Raw genomic sequence first — 13,020 nt, 5'->3', positions numbered from 1 at the left:
CCTTTGTTTAATCCAGTGCATGCAGCCGTTTCTTGATATCACGTGGAGTGAATCGTATTGGCTGAAGACTGGCTTCCGTGACGTTGGGGATATCGGGAGGAGGCCGAGATGGAATTTCAGATTTTAGGGCCTGGGCAGCTGAAGGCACGGCCGCCAATGGTGGAGCGATTAAAATCAGGGATACGCAAGAGGCCAGAATTGGAGGAGTGCAGAGATCTCGGAGGGTTGTCGGGCTGGAGGAGGTTACAGAGATTAGGGGGGGGGTGAGGCCATGGAGGGATTTGAAAACAAGGATGAGAATTTTAAAATCGAGGTGTTCCCGGACCGGGAGCCAATGTAGGTCAGTGAGCACAGGGGGTGATGGTGAACGGGACTCGGTGTGAGTTAGGATACGGGCAGCAGAGCTTTGGATGAGCTGAAGTTTATGGAGGGTGGAAGATGGGAGGCCGGGCAGGAGAGCATTGGAATAGTCCAGTCTGGAGGTAATAAAGGCACGGATGAGGGTTTCAGCAGCAGATGAGCTGAGGCAGGGACGGAGGCGGGTGATGTTACGGAGGTGGAAGTAGGCGGTCTTGGTGATGGATTGCAAGAGCAATCCAGCTAGTCCTACTCCCCTTCCCTTTCCCCGTAGTGCTGCAAATTTTGTCTCTTCAAGTACTTATCCAGTTCCCTTTTGACGGCCATGATTGAATCTGCCTCCACCACCCCCTCGGGCAGTGCATTCCAGATCCTAACCACTCGCTGTGTAAGATAGTTTTTCCTCATGTCACCTTTGGTTCTTTTGCCAATCACCTTAAATCTGTGTCCTCTGGTTCTCGACCCTTCTGCCAATGGGAACAGTTTCTCTCGATCAACTCTGTCTCGACCCTTCATGATTTTGAATACCTCGATCAAATCTCCTCTCAAATGTCTCTGTTTGGCTTTATCTGAATGTGTGCAGCATCCGTAATAAGATTGATGAATTGACGGCAGAAATAGAAACAAATGGGTATGATCTCGTGGCCATTAGAGACGTGGTTGCAAGGTGACCAAGGTTGGGAGCTAAATATTCAGGGTTATTTAACATTTCGGAAGGAGAGGAAAAAAAGGTAAAGGTGGTGGGGTAGCTCTGTTAATAAAGGATGAAATTGGTATAATAGTGAGAAATGATCTTGGCTCAGAAGATCAAGATGTCGAATCAATTTGGGTGGAGGTAAGAAATAGCAAGGGAAAGAAATCACTGGGGGCCTATATACTACTCCCACCAAACAGTAGCTACACTGTAGGGCAAAATATTAATCAGGGAATAAGGGGGGCTTGTAAAAAAGGTAATGCAATAATCATGGGCGATTTTAACTTTCACATAGATTGGACAAATCAAATTGGCAAAAATTAGTCCTGAGGAGGAGTTCATAGAGTGTATTAGGGACTGTTTCTTAGACCAATACATCGGGGAACCAACCAGGGAACAGGCCATTTTGGATCTGGTAATGGGTAACGAAACAGGATTAATTAATTATCTCCAAGTAAAGCAGGGAAGTCATGCTACAACTGTACAGAGTGCTGGTGAGACCACACCTGGAGTACTGCGTACAGTTCTGGTGCCCTTATTTAAGGAAGGACATACTTGTATTGGAGGCAGTTCAGAGAAGGTTCACCAGATTGATTCCAGGTATGGAAGGGTTGTCTTATGAGGAAAGATTGAACAGGTTGGGTCTATACTCATTGGAGTTTTGAAGAATGAGAGGAGATCTTATTGAAACATACAAGATTCTGAGGGGACTCGATAGGGTAGATGCTGAGAGGATGTTACCCCTCATGGGGGAATCTAAAACTAGGGGGCATAGTCTCAGAATAAGGGGTCGCCCGTTTAAGACGGAAATGAGGAGGAATTTCTTCTCCCAGAGGGTCGTGAATCTTTGGAATTCTTTACCCCAAAAAGCTGTGGAGGCTGAGTCATTGAATACATTCAAGGCTGAGTTGGACAAATTTTTGATCAGCGAGAGAGTCAAAGGATATGGGGAAAGGGCGGGAAAGTGGAGTTGAGGTAAAAATCAGATCAGCCATGATCTCATTGAATGGCGGAGCAGGATCGAGGGGCCGAATGGCCTCCTCCTGCTCCTATCTCTTACGGTCTTATGGTCCGTTCTAAGGAGAACAACCCCAGCTTCTCCAGTCTATCCATGTAATTGAAGTTCCTCATCTCTGGAACGTTTTTTGAACAAGGGTGTAACATTTGCAATTCTCCAGTCCTCTGGCATCACTTTTCTGCCCACCTGACCAGTCCATTGATATCTTCCTGCAGTCTGCAGCTTTCCTCCTCACCATCAACCACATGGCCAACTTTTGTATCATCCGCAAACTTCTTAATCATACCCCCTACATTTAAATCTAAATCTTTGTTAAATGCCACAAAAAGCAAGGGACCCAATATCGAGCCCTGCAGAACCCCACTGGAAACAGCCTCCCAGTCACAAAAGCACCCGTCCACTATTACCCTTTGCTTCCTGCCACTGAGCCAATTTTGGATCCAACTTGCCTCTTTCCCTTGGATCCCACTCCATTATACACAGGGACAGGTCTCACTGTGAGACCCCCACAGTCCCCGATCGAGGGGCTCGAACTCCATTATACACAGGGACAGGTCTCACTGTGAGACCCCCACAGTCCCTGATCGAGGGGCTCGAACTCCATTATACACAGGGACAGGTCTCACTGTGAGACCCCCACAGTCCCTGATCGAGGGGCTTGAACTCCATTATACACAGTGACAGGTCTCCCTGTGAGACCCCCCACAGTCCCCGATCGAGGGGCTTGAACTCCATTATACACAGGGACAGGTCTCCCTGTGAGACCCCCCACAGTCCATGACCGAGGGGTTCAAACTCCCATTTAATTTCCCAGTACTGGGGAGGTTGTACCATTGATCCTTGAAACAGCCAGAATCCCCCAGAGCGAGGTGGTGGACTGAGTGTGAGGAGGAGTGTGTGCTGCTTACCCCATGTCCGTGACACTTTTCCACACACTTGTTCACATCGAGGAAGGAGGCGAGCTGGCAACGCCTGTCCATGCAGACCTGGGCAGAGAGAGCAGCAAAACCACATCAATAAAGAACACTGCTTCTTAGTGTTTCACAGTTCACACTTAACTACTTCTGGAAATAGATTGAGACAGTGCGAGACACCCAGTGTCAGTGTATCACAGTGTCTCACAGTGAGGGTATATAAATGGAACACACACACCCAGTGTCAGCGTATCACAGTGTCTCACAGTGAGGGTATATAAATGGAACACACACACCCAGTGTCAGTGTATCTCACACAGTGGGGGTGATTTTAAACCCCAAGAATTTGTGGGTTGGGTTGAGTTGAAAATTGTTGTTTTTTTGGGTGGCAACCGCAAAATGTTCGGCCTGTGGATTCCGAGTGGGAAGCGTGTACTTTTACACGCCGACATTAAACCCGGAAATAAAGCCGGGTTGCGGTCGCTGTAGTGCTGAAGACTTGTGCTCCAGAACTAGCTGCGCCTCTAGCCAAGCTGTTCCAGTACAGCTACAACATTGGCATCTACCCGACAATGTGGAAAATTGCCCAGGTATGTCCTGTCCACAAAAAGCAGGACAAATCCAATCCGGCCAATTACCGCCCCATCAGTCTACTCTCAATCATCAGCAAAGTGATGGAAGGTGTCGTCGACAGTGCTGTCAAGCGGCACTTACTCACCAATAACCTGCTCACCGATGCTCAGTTTGGGTTCCGTCAGGACCACTCGGCTCCAGACCTCATTACAGCCTTGGTCCAAACATGGGCAAAAGAGCTGAATTCCAGAGGTGAGGTGAGAGTGCCTGCCCTTGACATCAAGGCAGCATTTGGCCGAGTGTGGCACCAAGGAGCCCGAGTAAAATTGAAGTCAATGGGAATCAGGGGGAAAACTCTCCAGTGGCTGGAGTCATACCTAGCACAAAGGAAGATGGTAGTGGTTGTTGGAGGCCAATCATCTCAGCCCCAGGACATTGCTGCAGGAGTTCCTCAGGGCAGTGTCCTCGGCCCAACCATCTTCAGCTGCTTCATCAATGACCTTCCCTCCATCAGAAGGTCAGAAATGGGGATGTTCACTGATGATTGCACAGTGTTCAGTTCCATTCGCAACCCCTCAGATAATGAAGCAGTCCGTGCCCGCATGCAGCAAGACCTGGACAACATCCAGGCTTGGGCTGATAAGTGGCAAGTAACATTCGCGCCAGACAAGTGCCAGGCAATGACCATCTCCAACAAGAGAGAGTCTAACCACCTCCCCTTGACATTCAACGGCATTACCATCGCCGAATCCCCCACCATCAACATCCTGGGGGTCACCATTGACCAGAAACTGAACTGGACCAGCCACATAAATACTATAAAATAATGAGGGGCATAGATAAGGTCGATAGTCAAAATCTTTTCCCAAAGGTAGGGGAGTCTATAACGTGGGGGCACAGATTTAAGGTGAGAGGGGAGAGATACAAAAGGATCCAGAGGGGCAATTTTTTCACTCAAAGGGTGGTGAGTGTCTGGAACGAGCTGCCAGAGGCAGTAGTAGAGGCGGGTACAATTTTGTCTTTTAAAAAGCATTTGGACAGTTACATGGGGAAGATGGGTATCGAGGGATATGGGCCAAGTGCAGGCAATTGGGACTAGCTTAGTGGTATAAACTGGGCGACATGGACATGTTGGGCCGAAGGGCCTGTTTCCATGTTGTAACTTCTATGATTCTATGATTCTATAAGAGCAGGCCAGAGGCTCGGTATTCTGCAGCGAGTGACTCACCTCCTGACTCCCCAAAGCCTTTCCACCATCCACAAGGCACAAGTCAGGAGTGTGATGGAATACTCTCCACTTGCCTGGATGAGTGCAGCTCCAACAACACTCGAAGCTCGACACCATCCAGGACAAAGCAGCCCGCTTGATTGGCACCCCATCCACCACCCGAAACATTCACTCCCTTCACCACCGGCGCACTTTGGCTGCAGTGTGTACCATCCACAGGATGCACTGCAGCAACTCGCCAAGGCTTCTTCGACAGCACCTCCCAAACCCGCAAACTCTACCACCTAGAAGTACAAGGGCAGCAGGCGCATGGGAACAACACCACCTGCACGTTCCCCTCCAAGTCACACACCATCCCGACTTGGAAATATATCGCCGTTCCTTCATCGTCGCTGGGTCAAAATCCTGGAACTCCCTTCCTAACAGCACTGTGGGAGAACCTTCACCACACGGACTGCAGCGGTTCAAGAAGGCGGCTCACCACCACATACAAATAGTACAAACAGTTGTTCAAGAACAAGTGAAAGCGAAAAGCGTATAGCAGCAGAAAGAAAGTGTCCTTTCGGCACTACAGATAAAGTGAAAACTAGAAGGCGTCAAAGCTGAAGGTCAGGCTAGGGTGTGTGGTCCAACTAAGAGTTCTATATACAAATGCACGGAGTATAAGGAATAAATTAAATGAACTACAGGTTCAAATTCAAATTGGAGGGTATGACATGATAGCTATTACTGAGACATGGCTGCAGGATGGTCAGGATTGGGAACTAAATATACCAGGTTATAAGGTCTACAGGAGAGATAGGGAAAATGGAAGAGGGGGAGGAGTAGCCTTAATGATTAGAGATGAAATCACTTCAATGATAAAGGAGGATATAACGAGAGGTAAGCAGCCAACAGAGGCCTTATGGGTTGAATTGAGAAATAGGAAAGGATCTGAGACTATAGTGGGAGTTGTGTATAGGAGCCCTGGCAGCAGCTCTGAAGTGCTAGATTGTATAAATGCAGAGATTAGACAAGTGTGTAAGAAAGGCATAGTGGTCTTAATGGGGGACTTTAACCTTCACATAGATTGGAGAAAGCAGACTAGCAACTGTCAGAAAGGTAGTGAATTTCTTGAGTGTGTCCGGGATAGTTTTCTCCAGCAGTATGTCCCAGAGGCAACAAGGGGGCAAGCCATACTAGATTTAGTAATGAGTAATGAACCAGATTTAGTTAACAGCTTAACTGTGCGTGAACATCTATCCAATAGTGATCATAACATGATCGAGTTCAATGTAGTGTTTGAAAGGGAAAAAAGTGAATCAGCTGCTAAGATTCTCGACTTGGGTAAGGCCGACTTCAATGGGATGAGACAGAGACTGTCCACAGTAAACTGGGCAAATCTGATAATGGGTAAAACGACTGATGATCAGTGGGAAATGTTTAAAGAAACATTTAACGTGATACAGAATCGGTTTATACCCCTGAGGGGCAAGAACTCTACTTGCCAAAAAAAACAGCCATGGACAACTAAAGAGGTAAGGGACAGTATAAGACATAAGGAAAGGGCATACAAAAAGGCAAAAAATGGCACAGATCCTGGCGAATGGGAAAGATACAAAGATCAACAAAGGGTCACAAAACAGATAGTAAGAGCTACAAAAAGAGAGTATGAAAAGAAACTTGCAAGGGATATCAAAACTAATATGAAGAACTTTTATAGTTACATTAGGAAAAAGAGGGTGGTCAGGAGCAGTGTTGGCCCCTTAAAAACTGAAAGTGGGGATATTGTCATTGACAATGGGGAAATGGCGGACATGTTGAACGATTACTTTGCGTCAGTATTTAAGGTAGAAAAAGAGGATAGCATGCCGGAAATCCCAAGAAAACTAATATTGAATCGGGGACAGGGACTCGATAAAATTAACATCAGTAAAGCAACAGCAATGAAGAAAATAATAGCACTAAAGAGTGACAAATCCCCAGGACCAGATGGTTTCCATCCCAGGGTTTTAAAGGAAGTAGGTGAGCACATTGCAGATGCCCGAACTATAATTTCAAAGTTCTCGAGATTCAGGAACTGTCCCTCTAGATTGGAAAATTGCACATGTCACTCCGCTTTTTAAGAAAGGAGAGAGAGGGAAACCAGGGAATTATAGACCAGTTAGCCTAACAGCTGTTGTGGGGAAAATGCTGGAGTCTATAATTAAGGATAGGGTGACTGGAACACCCTGAGAATTTTCAGTTAATCAGAGAGAGCCAGCATGGATTTGTGAAAGGTAGGTCGTGCCTGACAAACCTGATTGAATTTTTTGAAGAGGTGACTAAAGTAGTGGACAGGGGAATGTCAATGGATGTTATTTATATGGACTTCCAGAAGGCATTTGATAAGGTCCCACATAAGAGACTGTTAGCTAAGATAGAAGCCCATGGAATCGAGGGAAAAGTACGGACTTGGTTAGGAAGTTGGCTGAGCGAAAGGTGACAGAGAGTAGGGATAATGGGTAGGTACTCCCATTGGCAGGATGTGACTAGTGGAGTCCCACAGGGATCTGTCTTGGGGCCTCAATTATTCACAATATTTATTAACGAATTAGATGAAGGCATAGAAAGTCTCATATCTAAGTTTGCCGATGACACAAAGATTGGTAGCATTGTAAGCAGTATAGATGAAAACATAAAATTACAAAGCGATATTGATAGATTAGGTGAATGGGCAAAACTGTGGCAAATGGAATTCAATGTCGACAAATGTGAGGTCATCCACTTTGGATCAGAAAAGGATCGAACAGGGTACTTTCTAAATGGTAAAAAGTTAAAAACAGTGGATGTCCATAGGGACTTAGGGGTTCAGGTACACAGATCATTGAAGTGTCATGAACAGGTGCAGAAAATAATCAAGAAGGCACAAACACACTCCCAATCATTACCATTTCTCTTCCACCACCAGCTCATTGTCAGAGTGGTGCTGCACACTTTTGCTGAGCTCAATCCTCACCTTGCCATCTCCACACTTGGTCCCAGTTTTTACCAGGCCGGGGTCTGGCAGATCCTCCTGGCCATGCTGAGTTGAGTATAGGTAGGCCCCACGACACTTCACTTCCCTGCCATTGAATCGAATGGTCGTATCTATGGAAACGGTATTCCGCTCCTTGGGGTTCTTGGCAGAACTCTGACACTGAATCTTCCCACACATCGCGTCACTGCAGAAACACCAGTAAAACCATCAGAACTGGTCAAACCATCAGAACCGGTCAAACCATCAGAACCGGTCAAACCCACCAGAACCAGCAAACCCACCAGAACCTGTCAAACCATCAGAACCGGTCAAACCATCAGAAACAAAAGAAAGATCACAACCAATAGAACTATCAAAAACAATAGAACCATTGGAACCAATAGAAGCATTGGAACCATTTGCACGTGAGAGCAAAAGACAAGGTTGAAGCGTTTGCAACCATCTTCAGCCAGAAGTGTCGAGTGTATGATCCATCTCAGCCTCCTCCCGATATCCCCACCATCACAGAAGCCAGTCTTCAGCCAATTCGACTCACTCCAGGTGATATCAAGAAACGGCTGAGTGCACTGGATACAGCAAAGGCTATGGGCCCCGACAGCATCCCGGCTGTAGTGCTGAAGACTTGTGCTCCAGAACTAGCTGCACCTCTAGCCAAACTGTTCCAGTACAGCTACAACACTGGCATCTACCCGACAATGTGGAAAATTGTCCAGGTATGTCCTGTCCACAAAAAGCAGGACAAATCCAATCCGGCCAATTACCGCCCCATCAGTCTGCTCTCAATCATCAGCAAAGTGATGGAAGGTGTCGTCGACAGTGCTATCAAGCGGCACTTACTCACCAATAACCTGCTCACCGATGCTCAGTTTGGGTTCCGCCAGGACCACTCAGCTCCAGACCTTATTACAGCCTTGGTCCAAACATGGACAAAACAGCTGAATTCCAGAGGTGAGGTGAGATGGACTGCCCTTGACATCAAGGCAGCATTTGACCGAGTGTGGCACCAAGGAGCCTGAGTAAAATTGAAGTCAATGGGAATCAGGGGGAAAACTCTCCAGTGGCTGGAGTCATACCGAGCACAAAGGAAGATGGTAGTGGTTCTGTTTTTTTTATTCGTTTATGGGAACCAATAGAACCAGCAGAACAATTGGAACCAATAGAACCATTGGAACCAATAGAACCACAGCAACCATTGGAACCAATAGAACGATTTTAACCAATTGAACCAATGGAATCAACAGAACCAATAGAACCAACAGAACAATAGGAACCAATAGAAACATTGGAACCAATAGAACCAACAGAACCATTGGAACCAATAGAACCATTGGAACCAATAGAACCACTGCAACCATTGGAACCAATAGAACGATTTTAACCAATTGAACCAATGGAATCAACAGAACCAATGGAACCAACAGAACCATAGTAACCAATAGAAACATTGGAACCAATAGAACCAAAACAACCATCAGAATCAATAGAACCAATGGAACCCACAGAACCAATAGAACGATTGGAACCAATAGAACCATTGGAACCTATAGAACGATTGGAACCAATAGAAATATTGGAACCAATAGAACGATTGGAACCAATAGAACGATTGGAACCAACAGAAATATTGGAACCAATAGAACGATTGGAACCAATAGAACGATTGGAACCAACAGAAATACTGGAACCAATAGAACCATTGGAACCAATAGAACCATTGTAACCAATAGAAACATTGGAACCAATAGAACCATTGGAACCAATAGAAATATTGGAACCAATAGAAACATTGGAACCAATAGAAACATTGGAACCAATAGAACGATTGGAACCAATAGAAATATTGGAACCAATAGAACCATTGGAACCAATAGAAATATTGGAACCAATAGAAACATTGGAACCAATAGAACCATTGGAACCAATAGAAACATTGGAACCAATAGAAATATTGGAACCAATAGAAACATTGGAACCAATAGAACGATTGGAACCAATAGAAATATTGGAACCAATAGAACCATTGGAACCAGTAGAATGATTGGAACCAATAGAACGATTGGAACCAATAGAAATATTGGAACCAATAGAAACATTGGAACCAACAGAACCATTGGAACCAATAGAACCATTGGAACCAATAGAATGATTGGAATCAACAGAACCAATAGAATCATTGGAACCAATAGAAAAATTGGAACCAATAGAACCAACAGTACCATTAGAAACAATCGAACCGACAGACCCAATAGAATCATTGGAACCAATAGAACCAATAGAGCCATTGGAACCAATAGAAAAATTGGAACCAAGAAAACCAATTGGACCATTGGAACCAAAAGAACCAAAACAATCAACGGAACAAATAGAACCAACAGAACCAATAGAAACATTGGAACCAGTAGAACCATTGGAAACGATAGAACCAATAGAACCATTGGAAACAATAGAACCATTGGAAACAATAGAACCATTGCAACCAATAGAACCATTGGAACCAATAGAACCATTGGAAACAATAGAACCAATAGAACCATTGGAAACAATAGAACCAATAGAACCATTGGAAACAACAGAACCAATAGAACCATTGGAACCAATAGAACCATTGTAAACAATAGAACCAATAGAACCATTGGAAACAATAGAACCAATAGAACCATTGGAAACAATGGAACCAATAGAACCATTGGAAACAATAGAACCAATAGAACCATTGGAAACAATAGAACCAATAGAACCATTGCAACCAATAGAACCATTGGAAACAATAGAACCATTGGAAACAATAGAACCAATAGAACCATTGGAAACAATAGAACCAATAGAACCATTGGAACCAATAGAACCATTGGAAACAATAGAACCAATAGAAGCATTGGAACCAATAGAACCAATAGAACCATTGGAACCAATAGAACCATTGGAAACAATAGAACCAATAGAAGCATTGGAACCAATAGAACCATTGGAAACAATAGAACCAATAGAACCATTGGAACCAATAGAACCATTGGAAACAATACAACCAATAGAAACATTGGAAACAATAGAACCAATAGAACCAATAGAGCCATTGGAACCAATAGAAGCATTGGAACCAATAGAACCAATAGAACCATTGGAACCAATAGAACCAATAGAACGATTGGAACCAATAGAAGCATTGGAAACAATAGAACCAATAAAACCAATGGAAACAATAGAACCATTGGAAACAATAGAACCAATAGAAACATTGGAAACAATAGAACCAATAGAAGCATTGGAACCAATAGAACCAATAAAACGATTGGAACCAATAGAAGCATTGGAAACAATAGAAACAATAGAACCATTGGAAACAATAGAACCAATAGAACCATTGGAAACAATAGAACCAATAGAAACATTGGAAACAATAGAACCAATAGAACCAATAGAAGCATTGGAAACAATAGAACCAATAGAAGCATTGGAACCAATAGAACCAATAGAAGCATTGGAACCAATAGAACCAATAGAAACATTGGAACCAATAGAACCATTGGAAACAATAGAACCAATAGAAGCATTGGAACCAATAGAACCATTGGAAACAATAGAACCATTGGAACCAACAGAACCATTGGAAACAATAGAACCATTGGAAACATTGGAAACAATAGAACCAATAGAAGCATTGGAACCAATAGAAGCATTGGAACCAATAGAACCAAAAGAACCATTGGAACCAATAGAACGATTGGAACCAATAGAACCATTGGAAACAATAGAACCAATAGAACCATTGGAACCAATAGAAGCATTGGAAACAATAGAACCAATAGAACCATTGGAAACAATAGAACCAATAGAAACATTGGAAACAATAGAACCAATAGAACCAATAGAACCATTGGAAACAATAGAACCAATAGAACCATTGGAAACAATAGAACCAATAGAAACATTGGAAACAATAGAACCAATAGAAACATTGGAAACAATAGAACCAATAGAACCATTGGAACAAAGAGAAGCATTGGAACCAATAGAACCATTGGAAACAATAGAACCAATAGAAACATTGGAAACAATAGAACCAATAGAAGCATTGGAAACAATAGAACCAATAGAAGCATTGGAACCAATAGAACCATTGGAAACAATAGAACCATTGGAACCAATAGAACCATTGGAAACAATAGAACAAATAGAAACATTGGAAACAATAGAACCAATAGAACCATTGGAACAAATAGAAGCATTGGAACCAATAGAACCAATAGAACCATTGGAACCAATGGAACCAATAGAACGATTGGAACCAATAGAAGCATTGGAAACAATAGAACCATTGGAACCAATAGAACCATTGGAAACAATAGAACCAATAGAAACATTGGAAACAATAGAACCAATAGAAGCATTGGAACCAATAGAACCAATAGAAGCATTGGAACCAATAGAACCAATAGAAGCATTGGAACAAATAGAACCAATAGAACCAATAGAACGATTGGAACCAATAGAAGCATTGGAAACAATAGAACCAATGGAAACAATAGAACCAATAGAACCATTGGAAACAATAGAACCAATAGAAGCATTGGAAACAATACAACCAATAGAACCATTGGAAACAATAGAACCAATAGAAGCATTGGAACCAATAGAACCAATAGAAGCATTGGAACCAATAGAACCATTGGAAACAATAGAACCAATAGAAGCATTGGAACCAATAGAACCATTGGAAACAATAGAACCATTGGAACCAATAGAACCATTAGAAACAATAGAACCAATAGAAACATTGGAAATAATAGAACCAATAGAAGCATTGGAACCAATAGAACCATTGGAACCAATAGAAGCATTGGAACCAATAGAACCAATAGAACCATTGGAACCAATAGAACCATTGGAACCAATAGAAGCATTGGAACCAATAGAACCAATAGAACCATTGGAACCAATAGAACCATTGGAAACAATAGAACCAATAGAAACATTGGAAACAATAGAATAAATAGAACCAATAGAACCATTGGAAACAATAGAACCAATAGAAACATTGGAAACAATAGAACCAATAGAACCATTGGAAACAATAGAACAAATAGAACCAATAGAAACATTGGAAACAATAGAACCAATAGAACCATTTGAAACAATAGAACGAATAGAAACATTGGAACCAATAGAACCATTGGAACCAATAGAACCATTGGAAACAATAGAACCAATAGAAACATTGGAAACAATAGAACCAATAGA

General features: G+C 43.1%; 1 protein-coding gene across 2 annotated transcripts in view; it reads right to left on the bottom strand.

The window, feature by feature from the left end:
• LOC137310523 (disintegrin and metalloproteinase domain-containing protein 33-like) overlaps nucleotides 1-13,020 on the bottom strand; it is a 382,320-nt gene that overhangs the window by 112,440 nt on the left and 256,860 nt on the right. For both annotated transcript variants that reach the window (XM_067978293.1, XM_067978294.1), the window contains exons 16-17: nucleotides 7,762-7,966; nucleotides 2,978-3,055 (exon numbers count right to left, since the gene is read on the bottom strand). In XM_067978293.1, coding sequence (XP_067834394.1) covers nucleotides 2,978-3,055; nucleotides 7,762-7,966 — 283 coding nt within the window. The remainder of the gene's footprint in view (nucleotides 1-2,977; nucleotides 3,056-7,761; nucleotides 7,967-13,020) is intronic.

This window comes from Heptranchias perlo, unplaced genomic scaffold, assembly GCF_035084215.1.
Source record: "Heptranchias perlo isolate sHepPer1 unplaced genomic scaffold, sHepPer1.hap1 HAP1_SCAFFOLD_258, whole genome shotgun sequence".
NCBI classification, from domain to species: domain Eukaryota; kingdom Metazoa; phylum Chordata; class Chondrichthyes; order Hexanchiformes; family Hexanchidae; genus Heptranchias; species Heptranchias perlo.
The sequence above is the reverse complement of the archived record's forward strand: the minus strand, read 5'-3'. Positions and strand labels throughout refer to the sequence as shown.